At 44.3% G+C, this 18,588-nt stretch overlaps 1 protein-coding gene across 1 annotated transcript in view; it reads right to left on the bottom strand.

Annotated features, from left to right (window-relative positions):
* Window positions 1–18,588, bottom strand: part of ALPK2 (alpha kinase 2) — a 103,009-nt gene that overhangs the window by 59,943 nt on the left and 24,478 nt on the right. The window contains 1 exon segment of the mRNA XM_028102970.2: window positions 11,402–13,136. Within this exon segment, the coding sequence (XP_027958771.2) occupies window positions 11,402–13,136 (1,735 nt within the window).

Genomic DNA, 18,588 nt, shown 5'->3' with positions numbered 1-18,588 from the left:
AAATTAGGTATAAATGAAAGCTACTGGGGCCTACAGGCATGCTTTGTAGTAATTTACCACATTAGTGCCCTGAATGGCTCCCAAATTACCTGGGGCTCAGAATTCTGAGGGTGACCGTATGTCTCAGTCTGTTTGGGCTGCTCTAACAACATGCCATAGACTGGGAGGCTTAAGCAACAGAAACGTATTTCTCCTAGTTCTGGAGACCAGTGCAGTTCCAGGTGAGGACTCTTTTCCTGGCTTGCATATGTCTGCCTTCTTGCTATGTCCTCACAGGGAGCAGAGGGAGGGAAGGAGGGAGGTCGAGGGAGGGGGGGAGAGAGGGAGAGAGACACACGTGTGCACATACATGAAGTGGGAGGAGGGAAGGAGGGAGAGAGGGGGGGAGAGCCAGCTCTCGTCTCTCTTCCTCTTCCTATGAGGACAGTAACCCCATCATGGGGTCTCCACTCTCATGATCTCTTCTAAACGTAATTACCTCCTAAAGGCCCCACCTCTAAATACCAACACCGTGGGAGACGGGGCTTTAACCTATGAATGGGGGGACACAGTCAGGACACCTTGCTTCTCATTATAGAGTAGTTTTCCTCCTGGGGAAATCTGACATCTCACATAATACAGTCTCACCATATAGGGTTCTAGGAAAATGGTAAGAAAGGGGGTTTTATCCATACTTACGGGTTCTATTTTTAACAACATTAACTCATTAATTTAGGCCCCTTGGATGCTCATGGGGCCTCTACTCAGCATCTAACTTTCAGCATCAGAGAGAATTAAGTTTCACTGATCAAAGAGAAAGGTTCTACGGCATGAAGCACTGGGTGTTATACGAAAACAATGGATCGTGGATCACCACATCAAAAACTAATGATGTATTGTATGGTGACTAACAGAACATAATAAAATTTTTTAAAAAAAGGAAAAAAAAGAAGAAAGCTTCTCTTGCTAGATTTAGGGCAGTCTCTTAAGGGATTTAGAAAAGTTATAGTATTATATAGGCTGTTTTTCAAGAAATATGGAACGGAGCTTATTTGTATTGTAAAGTAGCTGGGAGAAGAGAATAGAGGCTATTTCCTTTTATTTATATTTATTTTTTATTATTTATCTATTTTTTAAGACTTTATTTATTTGACAGAGAGAGACACAGCGAGAGAGGGAACACAAGCAGGGGGAGTGGGAGAGGGAGAAGCAGGCTTTCTGCAGAGCAGGGAGCCTGATGCGGGGCTCAATCCCAGGACCCTGGGGTCATGACCTGAGCCGAAGGCAGATGCTTAACGACTGAGCCACCCAGGTGCCCCTATATTTATTTTTTAGAAAGAGAGAGAGCCCACAGGGAGTGGGGAAGAACAGAGGGAGAGGGAGAGAGAATCTCAAGCAGACTCCCCGTTGAGCACAGAGCCTGGCGCGGCTCAAACTCAGGACCCCAAGATCATTACCCGAAACAAAATCAAGAGTCGGAGGCCTAGCCAACTGCGCCACCCAGACACCCCCGAGGCTATTTCCTTTTAAAAGCCACCAGTTTTTGTCAGTTCCCTAAGGCAAGAGCTCAACAAGTGATTTTGAGACTGACTCATTTATGCTAGAATTGCAGTGAGGTGTAAAGGCATTGAATAGGAAAGTGCCCAGGGGTTTCACTTAGTTAGGGTCCATGGGATCACAGGGGAAGAACTGGAGCTTTCTCTCATGACACCCAAGTTTTTCAAGGGAAGAGACTACATATATATTGCTTCGTCATTTGTTTGCAAGTATTTTCTCATATCCTTAAATGTTTTCAAAGCATGATTTGTAACGGCCGTGTGGTGTTCCAAAGGATTTTGTACTACAATATTTAACCATCCCCCTACCCCTGCGGTTAAAGATCTAGATCGTTCCCAAAGTTTCGTTATTACAAGTCATGCTGCAATGGACATTCTTGTCCAGCTAGCTCTTATAGCTCTCATCACTGCATTTGGTGAATCACTGGGCCAAAGTTCGCATTTTAAAGATATTAGTAAATATTGCCAATCTGCTACCCAGAAAGATGATACCAATTTGCACTTCCATCAGCAGAGTAGAAGAAAGCCTCTTTCCTCAGTCTTATCAGCTGGAGATATTATCACTTCAAAAGCAATCACTGAAAACTGACGAAGGAAGGAACCGGTGAAGGAAGTCAGCTGATTAAGTTTATGATGTAATTGTACATTTTTTTAATGAATTGACTATGATTTCTTTGCCTATATTGGATTAAGCTGTTCATGTTCTTACGCTGTCTTCTTTGTCTATATATCACCAGTATACTTTTCTTTCTTTTTTTTTTTAAAGATTTTATTTATTTATTTGACAGAGAGACAGCAGAGAGGGAACACAAGCAGGGGGAGTGGGGGAGGGAGAAGCAGGCTTCCCGCGGAGCAGGGAGCCCGATGCGGGGCTCGATGCCAGGACCCTGGGACCATGACCCGAGCCGAAGGCAGACGCTTAACGACTGAGCCACCCAGGCGCCCCGAGTACGTATTTTTCTAAGTTTTCATTTGTTTTTAAATTCTGTTTATGAGTTTTTTAATATGCAGAATTCTTACAGTGTCAGGTTTATCGATTTTCCCCCTTATGCTTAGAAAGGCTTTCCTCACCTTGAGATCCACATTTTCTTCCACTCTATTTGATATTTATTTTGGCAGCTGGCTGATATGGAATTAGGGATTCACAGGATTTTCGTGCCTTGGAAACTTAGAAATACTCATGTTCAAACCCTTTCAGTTTAAGGAAAAACTGAGGGAAGAGGCCCAAGGAAGAGGAGAAATGGGCTCAGAGACACAAAGCTGGCTAATGGTAGAACCAGGACCCAAATCACGGATTCCTAGACCTCCGTTTAGTCTCCTTTTTTAAAAAAATAGTAGTTTTCAATAATACAAGGAACAAGTGAATATAGTTTCCTTAAAAACTCTAACATTACTAATCAACGGTCCAAATGCAAGTTTCCTGTGTCTCTTCCCGGAGTTATCACGGTTGTCACTTTGGTGTGGATCCTTCTACACTTAACAAAGATAATTTTATGTACTCCCATGTGTAGGTGCAAATGACATATACGGTTATGGGTTGGTTCGGGGTGGGTACATACATGGTACCATGTTCTGTGGATCATTCTGTAATATACCTTTCTCGCTCTACGTCATGGTACGTGTCTCCTTGGGCCCATGAAACTGCAGGATAGCAGGTAATGCCCTCTTTAAGTTTAAAAGATATCACCAAGTTATACACTTGCTGACAAAGTACCCATTTCTCCATAGTCTCAACACCTTGATATTGTCTCCCATCCTGTAAATTTTTTGCCTATCTGATGGGTGAGAGATATTATGTTTAAAATTTATATTTTCCTAACTACTCATGAGGTTGAACATCTCCCATGTTGAGTGACCATTTGTATATCCTAGTCTATGAACTTCGCATTTACTTCCCTTAAAATTCAACCATTAGGGATGTGTTTTCTTATCTGCTTTTCATATACTTTGGAAATTAATCTTCGTCTGTTACATACGTCCTACATATTTCTTCCAGTATCTCACTTTCACTTAATTTTGTCTATGACATTTTTTGTTATATAGAAATTAACTTGATGTAACCAAAATGATCAATGTTTTCTTTCTTTCTTTTTCGTCCTTTGTGTCCCAAGAAGATCTTATGGCTTTCAAGTTCATAAAAACAGTTTCCAATATTTTTTCTAGTAGTTTATAATTTGGGGCTTTTTAAAATATATTTGACTCAAAGATCCATCTGGAGTTTATTTGGGTCCACTGAAAAGTACTGGTCTTTTTTTTTTCTCCACATAGATGGCTAATCGTGTCAGCATTGAAGATGTTGTTTCTTTCCTAAAACTTGAGAGGCTATTTCCAACATAAATCAAATTCCAGTATATTCTTGGGTCTGATTCTGTACTCTCTACTTTGTTTGGTTTATCTATTGATCTACCAAGGGCTGCCCCCACCCTGTTCTGCCAGAGTTTTATCATTTATATTAATAGGTGGGTAGTTAATCCAACATTTTTCCTGTCCCATTATCAGTGAAGCAAGTTCTTTCTCCGCCGTCATAGCCGAAAAACACCAACAAGGCATGTCTGTGGCACTCAGCTCCCATCCAAGGCAGTGGTGAGAGATTTGCTACAAGGACTTAAACCCCCACAAGCAGCCATGCGACCCTTCTCCGTCCGCCTCCACTGCTGCCACCCAAATTCCGGTCACTGAACTACTCCTTAAAATAAAGCTCAGCTGTAGACAGCACACCTGTTTCGGATTAGTTACAATAAATCAGGATCTGTATTTATTTCAGTTGCTGGACAGGTGAGGAACAAGCTGCATTTAGAGCAAGCCAAGTAGAAAGCAGAGAAACATCCAAATCATGAGGGGTTTTTCCCCCTCTTAGGGCAAAGGGGTTACACCTGACAAGCCCGACACTTCCTGTTGCATCCAAAATCCTGTGATTCTTTATGGGAACGCCTCAGGTGGTAGTATTCACTCGAGATCTCGGTCTCATGAAGCCCATGATTGGAATTGTACTGCCCACAGGAACCACCTCCGGCGCTGGTTCCAAGTGCCAACTCAACAAGCCTGAGGCAAAATTTAGAGAGCTAAACATGCACCATAGCAGGTGAATCCAGTGCAAATAATCCACGCCCTCCAGGGGGAGCCGCACTGCCCTGAGCCCCGAGCAGAAGCAGGCTGCGGGCCCTGGTGTCTCTGTGCTACAACACGGGATCTGTAACGAGTTACCCCTCTGAGATGGGTGAGTAGGGGAATGACGTCGCTGTGACGTAGATGCTGCATTGGTTCCTACGTGGTCTCTCCTAGGCCAAGGGGCCCCCGAAGCGCTGGGGTCAAGCAGAGAATCTTGAGCTGGAAAGGGAAGAGCCTTCAACTCAACTTTTGCACTGACAGCAGAAACTCTAGGCGTATTTGAATAAAATTAAAAATGAGGCCTGCCCTGCACTCTTCTCTCCTGAGACGGGCACTCTAGGCCGGTGGGTCTGAGGCCAGGTTGCACCCCACCCTCCCAGGCCCAGCCACGCTGGCGTGGAGATTCCCCTTCCTGTCCCTGCAGCCTCAGCACCCTCCCACTGGCCTAACATGAGGGCTGCCAACATTTCCACGCAGTTATCTGAATATCCGCCCTAGCAACCCCCAGCCAACCTGGGCTGCCTCCCTGGACCGTCCAAGGGGACTTCCTGCGCACATTTTTTTGCTTCTGTCTCTGGTTTTCCAATGACCTGTTTGTGAAGCGACCTGCAGGGAATGCTATTTTCCCCAAAAGCCCTGATCACTTGAAAGGCTGTGATTTTAGCAGAATACGAGGTATTTCCGGCATGCATATATGTCACGAGACCAGCAACATCTGGGTGGCGAATACCCACTGCCTGTTTGAAAAGTAGTACTGAATAACCTGGTGCTGGGCTCCTCAGCTAAGACTGGAGGGAAATCTGGGGCAAGGGGCTCCCGACTCACTGATAGAGTGCTTTCATGAGCTGTACAACCTTCAGCTCCCTACAGGCTGCAGCCCTGCTCTTCGGGTCTTCAACCTGGAGCCTCCCAGGGCGACCCTTCCATTCCACTAAGGGCTGCAGGTCTACGAGCCTGAGCCCTAGGACCCTAGCACTACTGACGTCAGAACTTCCAGGGGTGGAGCCTAGGCATCTCTACATTTAGAAAATAACAGGGATGGTTCTAAAGCACAGCTAAGATTCTCAAATTTGTGGGTCCAGAGAACCATCCGGGAGCTTTTAAAATCTCCAACGCCCAAGCCACGCTCAGACCAAATTACATCAGAATCTCTGTGGGCCGAACTCAGGAATCAGACTGTGTTCGGGTTCTAGCCAGCCAGCCAGCCCTCTGGGTTAGAGTCTTTTCTAATCTGAGAAAGATCTCCCCTCTGTAGACCAGAACTTCTGGAACTTCAGTGTGTATATGAATCACCCAGGAATCAGGTTAAAATGCAGATCCTGATTTCATGAGGCTGGGGCAGGGTTTGAGGGTCTATACTTTGACAAGCTGGCCTGCAGACTGCACTGTGAGTAGCAAGGCTGGAGGTTCAAGTGAGTTTCCATTGATTATTTAACAATCATTGAGTACAATTACCGCGGGGAGCCAGGGCATCGGCGATCCTGCAGGTGCAGGGCAGTAATGGTATTTGGCAGAAGCGGCTTTGTGATTTAATCACAAAGTAGGCTTTGTGATTAAAAACAAAACAAATGTTTGTGTTACTTGCCAGGTCAACCGTGGGGTGGTGTTGGCAAGAGGCCTGACTGCTACGTGCTGAAGAGTTGAGCGATTATAAACTTCGGCCCTTCCTATCATTGGTAGATAGCTGGCTTATCCGCCTTCTGGAGACCGTTTGAACAGTTGTTATTGGAGGGGGGGGTGCATTTTATTATACAGATGAACTCAAATCTCAGGTTGCTCTCTCCCAGGGATGAAAACTACATTACAAGGAGGTTTAGATTATCTGCTCGATATTTTCCTTTTTTTTTTTTTTTTAAGATTTTATCTATTTACTAGAGTGCACATGCAGGGGGAGCAGCAGGCAGAGGGAGAAGCAGGGTCCCCACCGAGGAGGGAGCCCGAAGTGGGACTCTATCCCAGGACCCCGGGATCATGATCTGAGTTGAAGGAAGATGCTTAACTGACTGAGCCAGAGTAGGCTTTGTGATTAAAAACAAAACAAATGTTTGTGTTACTTTCCGGGTCAACCGTGGGGTGGGGTCCCTGCTTGATATTTTCCTATGCTAAAAAAATATATATATATTTATTGGAGACCTACTATGTGTCCTGCCTGTTACTGGATGGCCATGACCATTTCAAGCTGCCAGATACTGTGTTATTGTACCACCTGCCTAGCTCCTAGGCTGAACTCAGATTAGCATGAAGTTTCACGCTACATTTATCACACAAGCCCACACAGATGATAAATTTTGAGAGATCTTCATGTGCGTGCATGTGTGTGTGCACACGTACGCACACACACACAAGTAAAACTGGGAAAATCTGAATAAGATCACTAGATGGTATCAATATCAATACCTTGGTTGTGATATTGTGCTATAGTGTTACAAAATGTTACTGTAGGGGAAACCGGGGCAACGTGTATAAGATCTCTCATGCTGTTTCTGACAGCTGTGTGTGCATGTACAATTATCTCAATGAAAATTTCTATTAAAAAGTATAAAACCACTCACAGCCAGCCCTCGATCTGTCTTATTAATATGGGCGAAAAGGACAGAGTATTAAAGTAAATAACAGGGAGGCCTGGCTGGCTCAGTCAGTAGAGAATGCAACTCTTCATCTTGTGGTTGTGAGTTTGAGCCCCATGTTGGGTGTAGAGATTAATTTTAAGTAAAAATAAAATCTTTTTTAAAAAAGTAAATAATAACCAAAATAAAAATGATAATACTCATTAAATGTTAACTGCATAATAGGTACTATGATAAGCATTTTCATGCAAGACTTTAATCCTCACAACACTCTATGAGGTATTATTATTAGTATTATCATTTCTGATTTCTGTTTTCTGTTTTAGATGAGGAAACTGGGCCTGGGAGAGCTTAGGTAGTTTTTCCCAAGGTCACAGAATCAGAAAGTAGTGGGGCAGGACCCAAACTCAGGTCCAGAGCCTTACACAGAGTACGCGAACAAGAATGCTGTGGAAAGAGAAATCATAGTTAGGGATGGGGACTGTGCTTCAGGGGTGGGGTGCATCTGAAGTACCTTGCAGGATCTTGGTCCTGAAGGATGAAAGGAGCTGATCTGGCAACAAGCCAGGTGAGGGCATTCCAGGCAGGAAGACAGAAGAAACACCACACATCTGTGAGAAAGCTTCATTTTCCAGATGAAGAAACTGGTGTGTTTGTCTGCTTTGCCACTCAGAGGTAAATGGAAGCAATATGGCAGAGGGTCTTGAATGCTAGGGGAATGTGGTAAAGTCTTCCTGGGTCTAGGCAGCAATCTGGGAAAGCTAACAAGGCACTGATGAGGCCAAGGTTATGTGTGAATCATCAGCATACACAAGGGAACCCAAGTGCAAGGTGTTTACAGTTTAGTACAAAGTAATCCATTCCCAGGGCCCAAAGAGCAATGGAAGCAATTTGGCAAGTGGAAAATTGGTACGTGAAGGGAACCAAAGAAAGTATTTATGGCACCAAAGGCCATAAAAAGTGGTTGAGACCAATGATCACTACTGAATTAATGGAATTAAATCTTGTCTCATATGGCTACTTATTCTTTCAATTCTTGAGTGCCTACTATGTGGCCAGCATGATTCCAAGGACGTGGGACCCATCCATGAATAAAATACAGTGACCAAACTCCCTGCTGTCAAGGAGCTCACCTTCTATGCTTAGTGTTGATTCCTGATCAGGAAGATTCTTAACTCTCAAAACCTAAGATTATACTTTCATACTGTACACTTGAGATCCCATGACCCCAAAGAGAAATGCAAATCTCTCTGGGGTGCAGCTGGGCAGCGATGCAGAAGGACAGACACAGCACTTCTGATTTAAGAGTGAGGATGATCTTACCCCAGTGTGGCTAGAAGGAAACTTAAGAGGGCAGGTCGTCAGGCCTTGCCTCTGAGTTGGATCATAAAAGCAAGAGCAAAACCAAGGTGAAGGATTGGTGGTGTGATCCTTGAAGATGATTCAAGTTAGCCTGGGGTACCCTCTCTGTTTTCCACTCCCAAACTGGGATTAACTTTGGAATCTTCCATAAATGGAGAGAAACTGGAGGCTTTCCAATCCTAGCCTGGGTAAATACTATTTCCACACAAATCAGCACAAGATGGTCTTACATTGTAAAAGCAGGAGGGGAAGACAGGAGGTAAATACACCTGCAGATCTATGTTTAGGCAGGAGATATTCTACAATATAGCCTTGTTCTTAAAATGCAGAATTAGAGGTATGGACTTTTCCTCAGAATGCTAAAAGCAATATACAGATGAAGACAACCTACTAAAAGATAAGCTGACGGTCACTGTTTCTACAAAAAGACACCTAAAGGTAAGTGTATCAGGCAAGAGTCAGGAGTGGGCAGATTTATTAATATTACCCCCCAACCAAGGATTTTTAACCATTTCGAATTTTAAGATCCCACAAGTGTCAGGTGTCTGAGAATAAATATTTAAAATGTCTTTTTGACTTATCGAAAGATTCACCAACTTTTTTTTCAGCAGTACTTTAAAAAAGTCTGATTTAGCTCCCAGGGACCTTCTCATGCTTTTGTGTCACATTTAGAATGATATTTAGCCCTTCGCTGTAAATTTGGCTTATATTGTATATGCATGTAAGGGACATAGGCATCTCCTACATTTAGTAACTTTCTACATGGATAAAAGAATTTGCTCTCACTATGCCCCTGGCCCTGGGGCAGAATTTTCCCGCTTTAGTTAAGGGAAAATAAATGCCACAGATACAGAGCTCCTATTTCTAACTTCAGGCTGCACAGAACCGCCCCTGAATCTCCAACTTCCATTCACATTTCTGGTCGCCCTTGAGTGAGAGGCTGGCTCTGCTACTGAGCACAGCAAAGTGAGAGACAGCCCAACTACCTGCAGAATGCAAGCTTCCTAAAAAGTCACCTTTATGGGTCTGAGGTAATTGCTGGAGTCACGCCACAAAACACAAAACACGCACCTCAGACCTGGAGCCGATAGCTGGAAAGGTGAGTGTGTGTGAGTGTACAAGAAACAGTCCCACAAGAACTTTGATGGAGACAAGAATGTGCACCAGACAGACGACTGTGGTTCCCGAGATGGCCCATTTTATTTAGCTGCATGGAGCTTGCTGTCACCAGGACTCCCGATCTCAGAATTCAGTTTAAGGATGCAAGCCGAGGATGACAAAGGGGGCTCCTTCATTTAGCTCCTCTCATTGTTGGCAGCTGAGGAAGCTAGAGATTGTCTCCCCCAGTGGTGGGTCTAAAACTAACATTGTCACCAGTCTCCTCCCCTCCAAGTATTCTTCCTTGGCCACTTTACCTCTCTCACCCCCGCCTCACCTTTAATCAGGAAGATAATTTGCCCAATGGAATGCTCAATGTGGATAAACAACTGTAACAAGGTACTTAGCTGAGCCAGGAAGAGCGTTTTATGAATAGAAAAGGAAATGCTATGTGTACTGACATGAAAAAATTAACACTGCAACTTCATTTTGTATTAACCTTTGGCTAAACCACTTCCATAAACCTATCCTGGGCAGGCATCTGTGGTCATTGGCGTGTGATCACCCCAGTGGTAGGTGTTAAACGACCAAATAGCATAAAGCTGGCTCTCCTGCAAAAAGTAAAGTATAAATGTGACTTATGGGGCAGAGAAAATTTGCTCAGGAAAAAGCTACCTCAGATCTGGAGACTTTTAGATTGGCTACTTTATGACTGGGTCTTTAGAAACCAATGTATTACATGTTTACTTTTTCACAGCTAGAGTTCAGTAACTGTGAATGCATTTGGGAATATTTCATTTTCTTTGGAGTATGTCCAATCTGTAAAAACACTAGGTTCCTACTCTGAAGTTGGGGGGAGAGAGAACACAGGTCTAGTAAGAATAATTGAATAACTTTTCTTAGGTAGTTATCTACAAAAATAAAATCGTGGCCACACAGCACAACATCAGTCCAAAACCCATTTGGGACTGTTTAAAATTAATACGAGAAATTCACATATCAAACACAGTATCTTTTGTGCCCTATTTCTGTTAATTTAATTCCATCTCTTTCAAATAAACCCCCCAATCAGTAACAGGGTGAAACAAATTTATTTCCTGGCAGTGTTTCCTTAGCCTCTTTCATACTTTGTGATCTAAGAAAAACAAAACAAACATTCGTTCACAAATCCACTTTGGTTTTTGGGCACAGAAAACCAACTCTGTCCCCCTTCTCCAGCACCGTGAAAGCGGACTCTGCAAATCACTGAGACACACCGAGATCTTTCATTTTTACGATGATTTCTGATTAAAGCCAGCGCTTACCGTTTTCAAAGGGCTCCTGAAAAATGACTACAGAGAATTTTTTTTTTCCCTTTTAAAGTCTTCGCCCAACACGTTTGCTTGAAAAACGTTCTGAATAGGGACATGGCCTGGTAAAACACATGCAGTCGACAAAATATCGAATTTCTTTTTCCAGCTGTCTGGAATCCCATTAGTGCCTCTCACTTCTGTCTTTGGCTATAATTAGGATGGCTTAGGGTTTATCTGGGCCTTTTTTCAAAACCAGATCTCCTTCCCAGCAGCAGCGGCTACTCCTAGCTTCTGATTTACACTGTGGTACGGGGATCGTGAATATGAAGGGAAGACATACACACACACACACACACACACACACACACACGCACACACACACACACACACACACCCCAAATACCTTCCATCTAGTAATTTTTAAAAAGAGGAGCCTTACCTGAGGATGAGCCCTGCAGTCTGGAGCTCTGCTCGTTTTGAATAGGTTCTGGACTGGCACCCCTTCTCCCGAGAAGCCTGAGTTCCCTCCTCGGGGGAGTGAGCCCGGGGCAGTTCCATGGGGTTTTGCTTCTTGCTTGGCTTGGGCTGCAACAGCACATTCTCCTTCAGGGAACTGGGAATTCCACTCGGCAGCTTGTGCTCCGGCATGAGAACTGTCTCTCTTATCACTCTGGGTTAGTGGGTGCTTAACAGGTTCTTTGGGATAGAGGAGATTAAGGGTGCCTTCTGTTGCACTTTCTTTCCAGTTGGGGCTCAGCTTTTTGGGTTTTCCTCTCATGCCGGGCCGCCTCACCCTGTCAGGTTTCTCTGAGCCCCTCTTGGTCAATGAACCCTCATCCCTTACTTTTTCCTCGGCTGCGATCTCCAACCACTGGTTCGCCCCTGACTTTTCTAACTCACCAGACAAGCGCTTCATCGCCATCTCTATCACTGCTTTATCCATGTTTAGCAGATTGTCACTGGTGAATTCCTCTCCTGCCTGGTGGCTGTCTCTGGTTTCTCTTCGAATTCCTGGATAATCATTTTCAGCGGCCTCAGAAGCAGTGGGTGGCTTATATCTCCCCTGGTCTGTCACTGTAGACGTTGCGTCCCGGTGAGGTCCCAAAGTCAGAATCATCCCCGTTTGCAGGGATGAGGGACTGTGGGTGGAGGCTTGGCTGCTCCTCACCCCCACTTCTTGGGGTTGTGAGTGATAACCGCAGAAGCCAGTGGTGGCATCCATAGGCCTGGTGTCATCTGACACCCGAGGCCCACAACCCATTTCACTGAGGAGATGCTCACACCCACCCAGGCAACACGCACTGAATTCTATCTCTTCGTCATCGCTTTCTAATAAAAAAACCTGCTCAGTCCCCTGCAGGTTCCTTTGCCAAACTGCATTAGAGTAATCCGTCATAACGTCGGAACATTCCAGATACTCTAGGTCATCATCTGAAAACTCCTCGGTGCAGGTTAGGGTTATCTCTGGGCAAAGTTCATAGTCACTGTCAGAGTCTTCACTGGACACCTGTGGGCTAACTTGCTGCTTGATCGTGGCCCTGTCACCTGGACAGACGGATGCAGTCGCCTCCGACAGGGGCCGGCTGAAGCTGATGTATTTCTGCACTTTGGGTTCCGCTTGCCCAGAATCTGAGACTTCCTCATGAGGGTCATCACTGTTTAAGGCACCATCCGTTAGCCTCGATACTTTGGAATGCACAGTTCTGTGGCAACAGACGTTTTGTTTAGTGGGAATATAACTTGAATTAGAGAAAAGCAACCCATCTGCAACCTCCTCTGCGTCATCCAGATCATGAGCCTCTTCCGTTGGCCTCGTTCCTTTAACATCCCGGGGATTTTCAGAACTGGAGGCACTAGTGCCTCTATTGACCAATAACTGGAGTGAGCATGGACAGCTGAGTTTGGAGGAGGGGGCATCAGCTGACACGCGACGACCTGCGGAGATACTTTCTTCCCCCTTGCAAGGATATTCTTTCTCATCGAGCTGATTTGTTTTCTCCTGCACACATGCCTCTGTTGCATGTTTCCAGCCCGTGCCCCCGCCATCCTTCCGGCTGGGAGAGAGCTCTGGGTTCTCTGCTGAGCACGTGAATTCAACAGACGCAGAGCAGCAAATCATTCTGGAACAGTTTTTAGCGGAGATTTGGTAAACAGCAGCGTCATCTGGGATACAGCTAGGAGGAAGAGAATAAACAGGTAAGTTTGCTGGGTTTGGACGGACATGCCAACTCTTTCACGTCATGGCACACAGAAAACCACCATGGTTTTTGCTGCACCCTCAAAGAGATCTGTGGTCTCCCTGCAAAGGTGCTCGTGGTCAGAGGCAACCAGCTCCTGAGTTCCAGTTGCCCTCGAGCTGAGAACCCAGGAAGCTCAGCATCTTCCCTTAGAACTTTTCACAATATTACCCCAACTTGAAAAATGCTGAGACTTATTCAGATGAATGGGGAAGCATCTGACATTCTAGTTTCTTCTTTTCTCCTTTTATTTTAAGTCTTTTTTTATGCTATGGGAATTTGAAAAAAAAAAACCATCATTTTCTGGAGTGAGACATTGTATAAAAACAACTGAAGAATTCGACCCCATGCAGTGGAAGAGCATAAGCAATTGCTCTTTTTAAGCCTGTGCTGAGAAGGCAAGGTTCTTCCCAGGAGGCTGTAAAGGTACCACACTGGGATTATGTGTATGAAGAATGGTGCCATTTCTCTTCATTTTACATGACTATGAAGTCTAAACCCCACCCCATGAGCCCCTCTGGCTGGAAACCCATGTCCACACGCCATCCTGACTTACATAGACCAAGTCAGGTGTTTGGCTTGGACCCAGCAGGGAAGAAACTGAATCCTGGATCATGCTGAGCCTGCTCTCCCTGCTCCAGGAGAGATGGTACTCCTGTGGCCCCTCCCTTTATTAACTCAAGCCTAACAGGCTTTCCTGACCTTTCCCACTAGGGCCTCCAGGCTCTGCAGTCCCAATAAAAACTTGTTACACTTGCTTTGTAATTTGCACTCCTTTATCTCAATTGACCTCAGTGTAGCTATAACATTGCTGGTCTCACTGGATGCAGTATCCAGCTCAAAAGTAAATCAGCATTTTCAGAAGGCAGGAGTTGTGGGTCTGGCCAGAATTAGAGGTGATGTTTAGATATTTATTGACTGATTTGCATAAAATGTGCACCAATATCTAACCTAGAAGGGTCATTGTTAGACACTCAATGGCACACAGTCTTTCTTATTTGCTTTCTTCTCGCTGAAGGCATCCTTCTGTCTCCCCAAGCTCATATGTGCTCATAAGCCCTCAATGGTTGGGTGCTTGGGGCACCTGCGTGGCTCAGTTGGTTAAGAGTCTGCCTTCGGCTCAGGTCGTGATCTCAAGGTCCTGGGATCGAGCCCCGCATTGGGCTCTCCGCTCAGCAGGGAGCCTGCTTCCCCCTCTCTCTGCCTGCCTCTCTGCCTACTTGTGATCTCTCTGCCTCTGTCAAATAAATAAATAAAATCTAAAAAAATAAAATAGTTGGGTGCCTGCTCACACACACCTCATTTTTAAAAATCATAGACTAATTCCAATTTTGTTAATATCTTGGTTTTTAATAGTCTGATTCCCAAGTAGAAGCCCATCAGGGGTGGCTGAGGCTGGCCACCGCTGATATTCAGATTTGTCTTGGCCAACAACATGGGGAGACTGAAATTTAGGGTACCTTTCTAGAGGAAAAGTACCTGCCCCTCCTGTCTACTTCACAAGGTTATTCTGAGGTTCAAATGAGAAAATCAATGGGAACGGGCTTGGCAAAGCAGAAACTTTATGCCACATATATTCTGTAAGAATGTGGAAGGGCTAAAATGGTATTTACATGGTGTGATAGAAACATTAGCTAAAACTGCTATGGCAATCATAAATGCGTCAAATCAATATGCTGTACACCTTAAAACATACACAATGTACGTCAAATATAACTATTTTTTTTAAAGATTTTCTTTATTTATTTGACAGAGAGAGACACAGCGAGAGAGGGAACACAAGCAGGCGGAGTGGGAGAGGGAGGAGCGGGCTTCCCACTGAGCAGGGAGCCCGATGTGGGGCTCGATCCCAGGACCCTGGGATCGTGACCTGAGCCGAAGGCAGACGCTCAACGACTGAGCCACCCAGGCGCCCCAAATATAACTCAATTTAAAAAAAAAATGAGAGTGCTAAGACCAGATTACCTTGGGTTCTCAAGAAGTGTGCAGAAGAAGCATCAGGAAACTCCATTTAAAATTTTTGAATCAGAATCCATGGGTAAAAGGCCTGAGAGTCTGCTTTTAAAGATCCTAAACAGGGGCGCCTGGGTGGCTCAGTCGATTGAGCATCTGACTCTTGATTTCGGGTAGGGTTGTGTTAGAGCCCCGTGTTGGGCTCCCTGCTCGGCGGGGAGGGTGCCTCTCCCTCTCCCTTTGCCCCTCCCCCCTCAAATAAATAAATAAACCTTTAAAAAAGAAAAAAAGAGATCCCAAACACATTCTGCTACAAATTGTCCTGGGCCCGCCCTTGGAGACCGCCTCATCCTCAAGTAAGTAATCCTAAATAATGAGGATTACTTACACGTAGGTCTCCTCAGCTGAGCTGAATTAAAGCTGAATGAAGAGAAGGGGGCCTTCGTTTGAGCGTCACATGGCCCACACCACTGCCCGCTTGCCTCTTTTCCATTAATTCTTGGAGACCTGGCCTCAGATAGGAACTTACAAGGAGCACAGAATAGTACCGTGGGCTACTGGGAAATCCCAAGTAATTCTGATTTCCTGATTTATCCAGACATGATCCCTATGCCAGGGAAACCACCTGCCCCGAAAGTACCAAGACTTGTGTGGAAAGAACAGAAAGGGAGAGAAGGAAATAAGGCAGAGAGGCCAAAGGACCAGGTAAGAAAGCATTCAAGGCAGGGAACAGGGATGGTTCTCAAGAACCAAGGATGGAAAACCAAAGAAATTTTAGAAAAAATATGGAGAAAATAATTGGGTTAAATATATTTCACTTCTGAATGACTAAATAAGCAAATGGGAGAACGTTATGATTTAGTAATATATGATTTTATGGAGTATGTGTTTCAGCCGATAGAAGATTTACAGATCATCCTATGTCTACCAAAGAGGAAAAAGCATAACTGACCTCTCAGAAGTTAATTAAGTACAGTTCTTCTCACTGGCTAATGACCTCTTTTCAGTGACTTATGGTTTGTGGTTGACACGTCCTTGATCATTATCTCTAAGCATCTTAAGAGAGGGAGAACATTCGGCCAGGAGTGCTACATTTGTTGAATGTCCCCTCTAGTAAGCAATGTGCGTGCTGCTCCCTGCATGCAAAACTGAGGCTCAAAGGGGTTGAGTAATTTCCCCAAAGTGACAAAGTTGGTAAGTGATGGAGCTGGGCTAGGAAACCAGAGCCTTCTACTCTGAAGCCGGGCTTGGTACATCGTGTTAGAAAACTCACATTCAGAAAAAGGAAGTGACAGATGTAGAGCAATCAATTTTGCAAATACACTGTTTCTGTCCTAAGTGTTCATCTGCATCGGTCAACTGACACACTCGTAAAGACTTTGTTCTGGTGCCCAGTATTATGTTGAGTGCCGAGCAAGAGTCAAGGAGATGCGTGCCACGTCATGTCCAGTCCTAAAATGACTGCAAGTCTACTGGGAGAAACAGTCTGACCTCGTAGGTCAGTTCTGTGCTAAGTTGTCAGGTGGAAACTGGAAGAGCAAGGGAAGCTCCAAGAGGGGACTTCAGTGGGGGCAGCTAAATGGTGAGAGTAGGGTTGGGCTTTAGAATCTGCAAGATGCTGGCAGAGTGACCTGTGTGCCCCACAGTGATTTGACAGGAATGCAAAAGCTTCCCGGAAGAAATTCCCTGAACAACTCCCACCTTGCATATCTTTCCTTTTGGCCAAAGGAAGCAGCAGCATTCCCCTGCCTTGCTGTGGAAGTCTTGTTGGAATACTCTACATTCTTTCTAAATTAATCATTTCCATGTTAAAGAAAAAGAGGCACATGTGACCTTAAGTGGATGGGGCTTCTTCTGGGCTTGAACCCCCTGGGTTGGTCTAAACCAGAGGTTCTTAGATATTTGGGCAATAGGACCCCTTTATACACTCTCAAAAACAATTGAGGACTCCCAAGAACGTTTGTTTATGAGGGTTATGTCTGTCAATATTTACCATATTAAAATTAAAACTGAGAAAAATTGAAAACGTTTATTCATTTAAAAATAACAAAAATAAGCTCATTACATGTGAGCATGGATAGCATACATTTATATGCTACCTATATTTTTCCTAAACAAAGTAAAATTTCATAAGAATAGCATTGCTTTACATTTTTTCACACATCTAATATCTGGCCTAATAAAAGACAGCTGGGTTTTTTTTTTATCTGCTTCTGCATTGTGATGCAATACTTTGGTTTGGTTGAAGTATAGGGAGAAAATCTGGCCTCATGCAGATATGCAGTTGGAAAAGGAAGAGTATTTTAATAGTCTTTTCATATGATTGCAGATAATCTTCACTACTATACAAAGAATGGATGCAATGTGGAATCTGAAACTCTATCATCTAGTTACATAAAATCCATTCATCTAGACTGCATTTTACATGCATTTTACCCATATGTGATTTTGTAACATCATGTATTGCTCATCTGGAGGAACCTGGTTCACGAGATCTTCTAAACATTACATTTCATTATACAATATTTTTTTTAAAAATCACATTAATTAATATTCCTACTGCTCTTTCCAGAATAATTTGGAAGTACTGGCAAACTGTCAAGCTTCTGATGAAGGATACAAGTTTTTGAAATTTCTGGTTAGGGAAAGAATACCAATGTTAATTGATCATAACTATGTAAGTCAATTCTGTGCTAAGTTGCTTGGTAGCAGTGGAAGGATGGAGGACATCAGTAAAATGGCAGAGTAAAGACGACTGAAAATCTTCTCCTCCGTAAAAGCAACAAGAATGCTGGCAAAATGTGTCTGAATCAACTTTTTCAGAATTCTGAAAATTAACCAAAGACAATCTGAGGGGGATTTATTCAAGAAAAATTACTGAATCTCAGGAAGAAGAGCAAATTTTCTGGTGTTGTAACTTCCCCTGTCCTATCCCTCATCCCCACCTCCGTGGAGTCCTGTAAACCAAGTGTTCACAATCACGGCGAAAATCAGCAGTCTGGTAGCCACAGAAGGGGCCGAACACGGTTGAAGCAACTCCAAAGCCCCCATTCCCAGGGAATTGTCATCTGATCTGTCTGCTGGCTCCCGGAAAGATCTGCTGGGTGGCTCAGTTGGTGAAACGTCTGCCTTTGGCTCAGGTCATGATCCCAGGGTTCTGGAATTGAGTCCCGTGTTGGGCTCCCTGCTCAGCGGGGAGTCTGCTTCTCTGCCCCTCCCATGGCTTATGCGCTCTCTCCGGCTCACTCTCTCTCTCAAATAAATAAATAACACATTAATAAGACTGTGTTTATGTGCCCTGATTCAGAGTTCAACTAGACTGAAGAACATTTTCCCTGAGACATTTGTCAGGAAGAAATTCAGAGGCAACTGTTTAACATGATGGCTGCCTGAGGCAGTGGATAACTGGCGAGACAAACAACAGGCTAACCAGAAA

This window comes from Eumetopias jubatus, unplaced genomic scaffold (genome assembly GCF_037043125.1).
Source record: "Eumetopias jubatus isolate StellerSeaLion01/CBP00866 unplaced genomic scaffold, mEumJub1_p1.0 scaffold_16, whole genome shotgun sequence".
Lineage (NCBI taxonomy): Eukaryota > Metazoa > Chordata > Mammalia > Carnivora > Otariidae > Eumetopias > Eumetopias jubatus.
The sequence above is the reverse complement of the archived record's forward strand: the minus strand, read 5'-3'. Positions and strand labels throughout refer to the sequence as shown.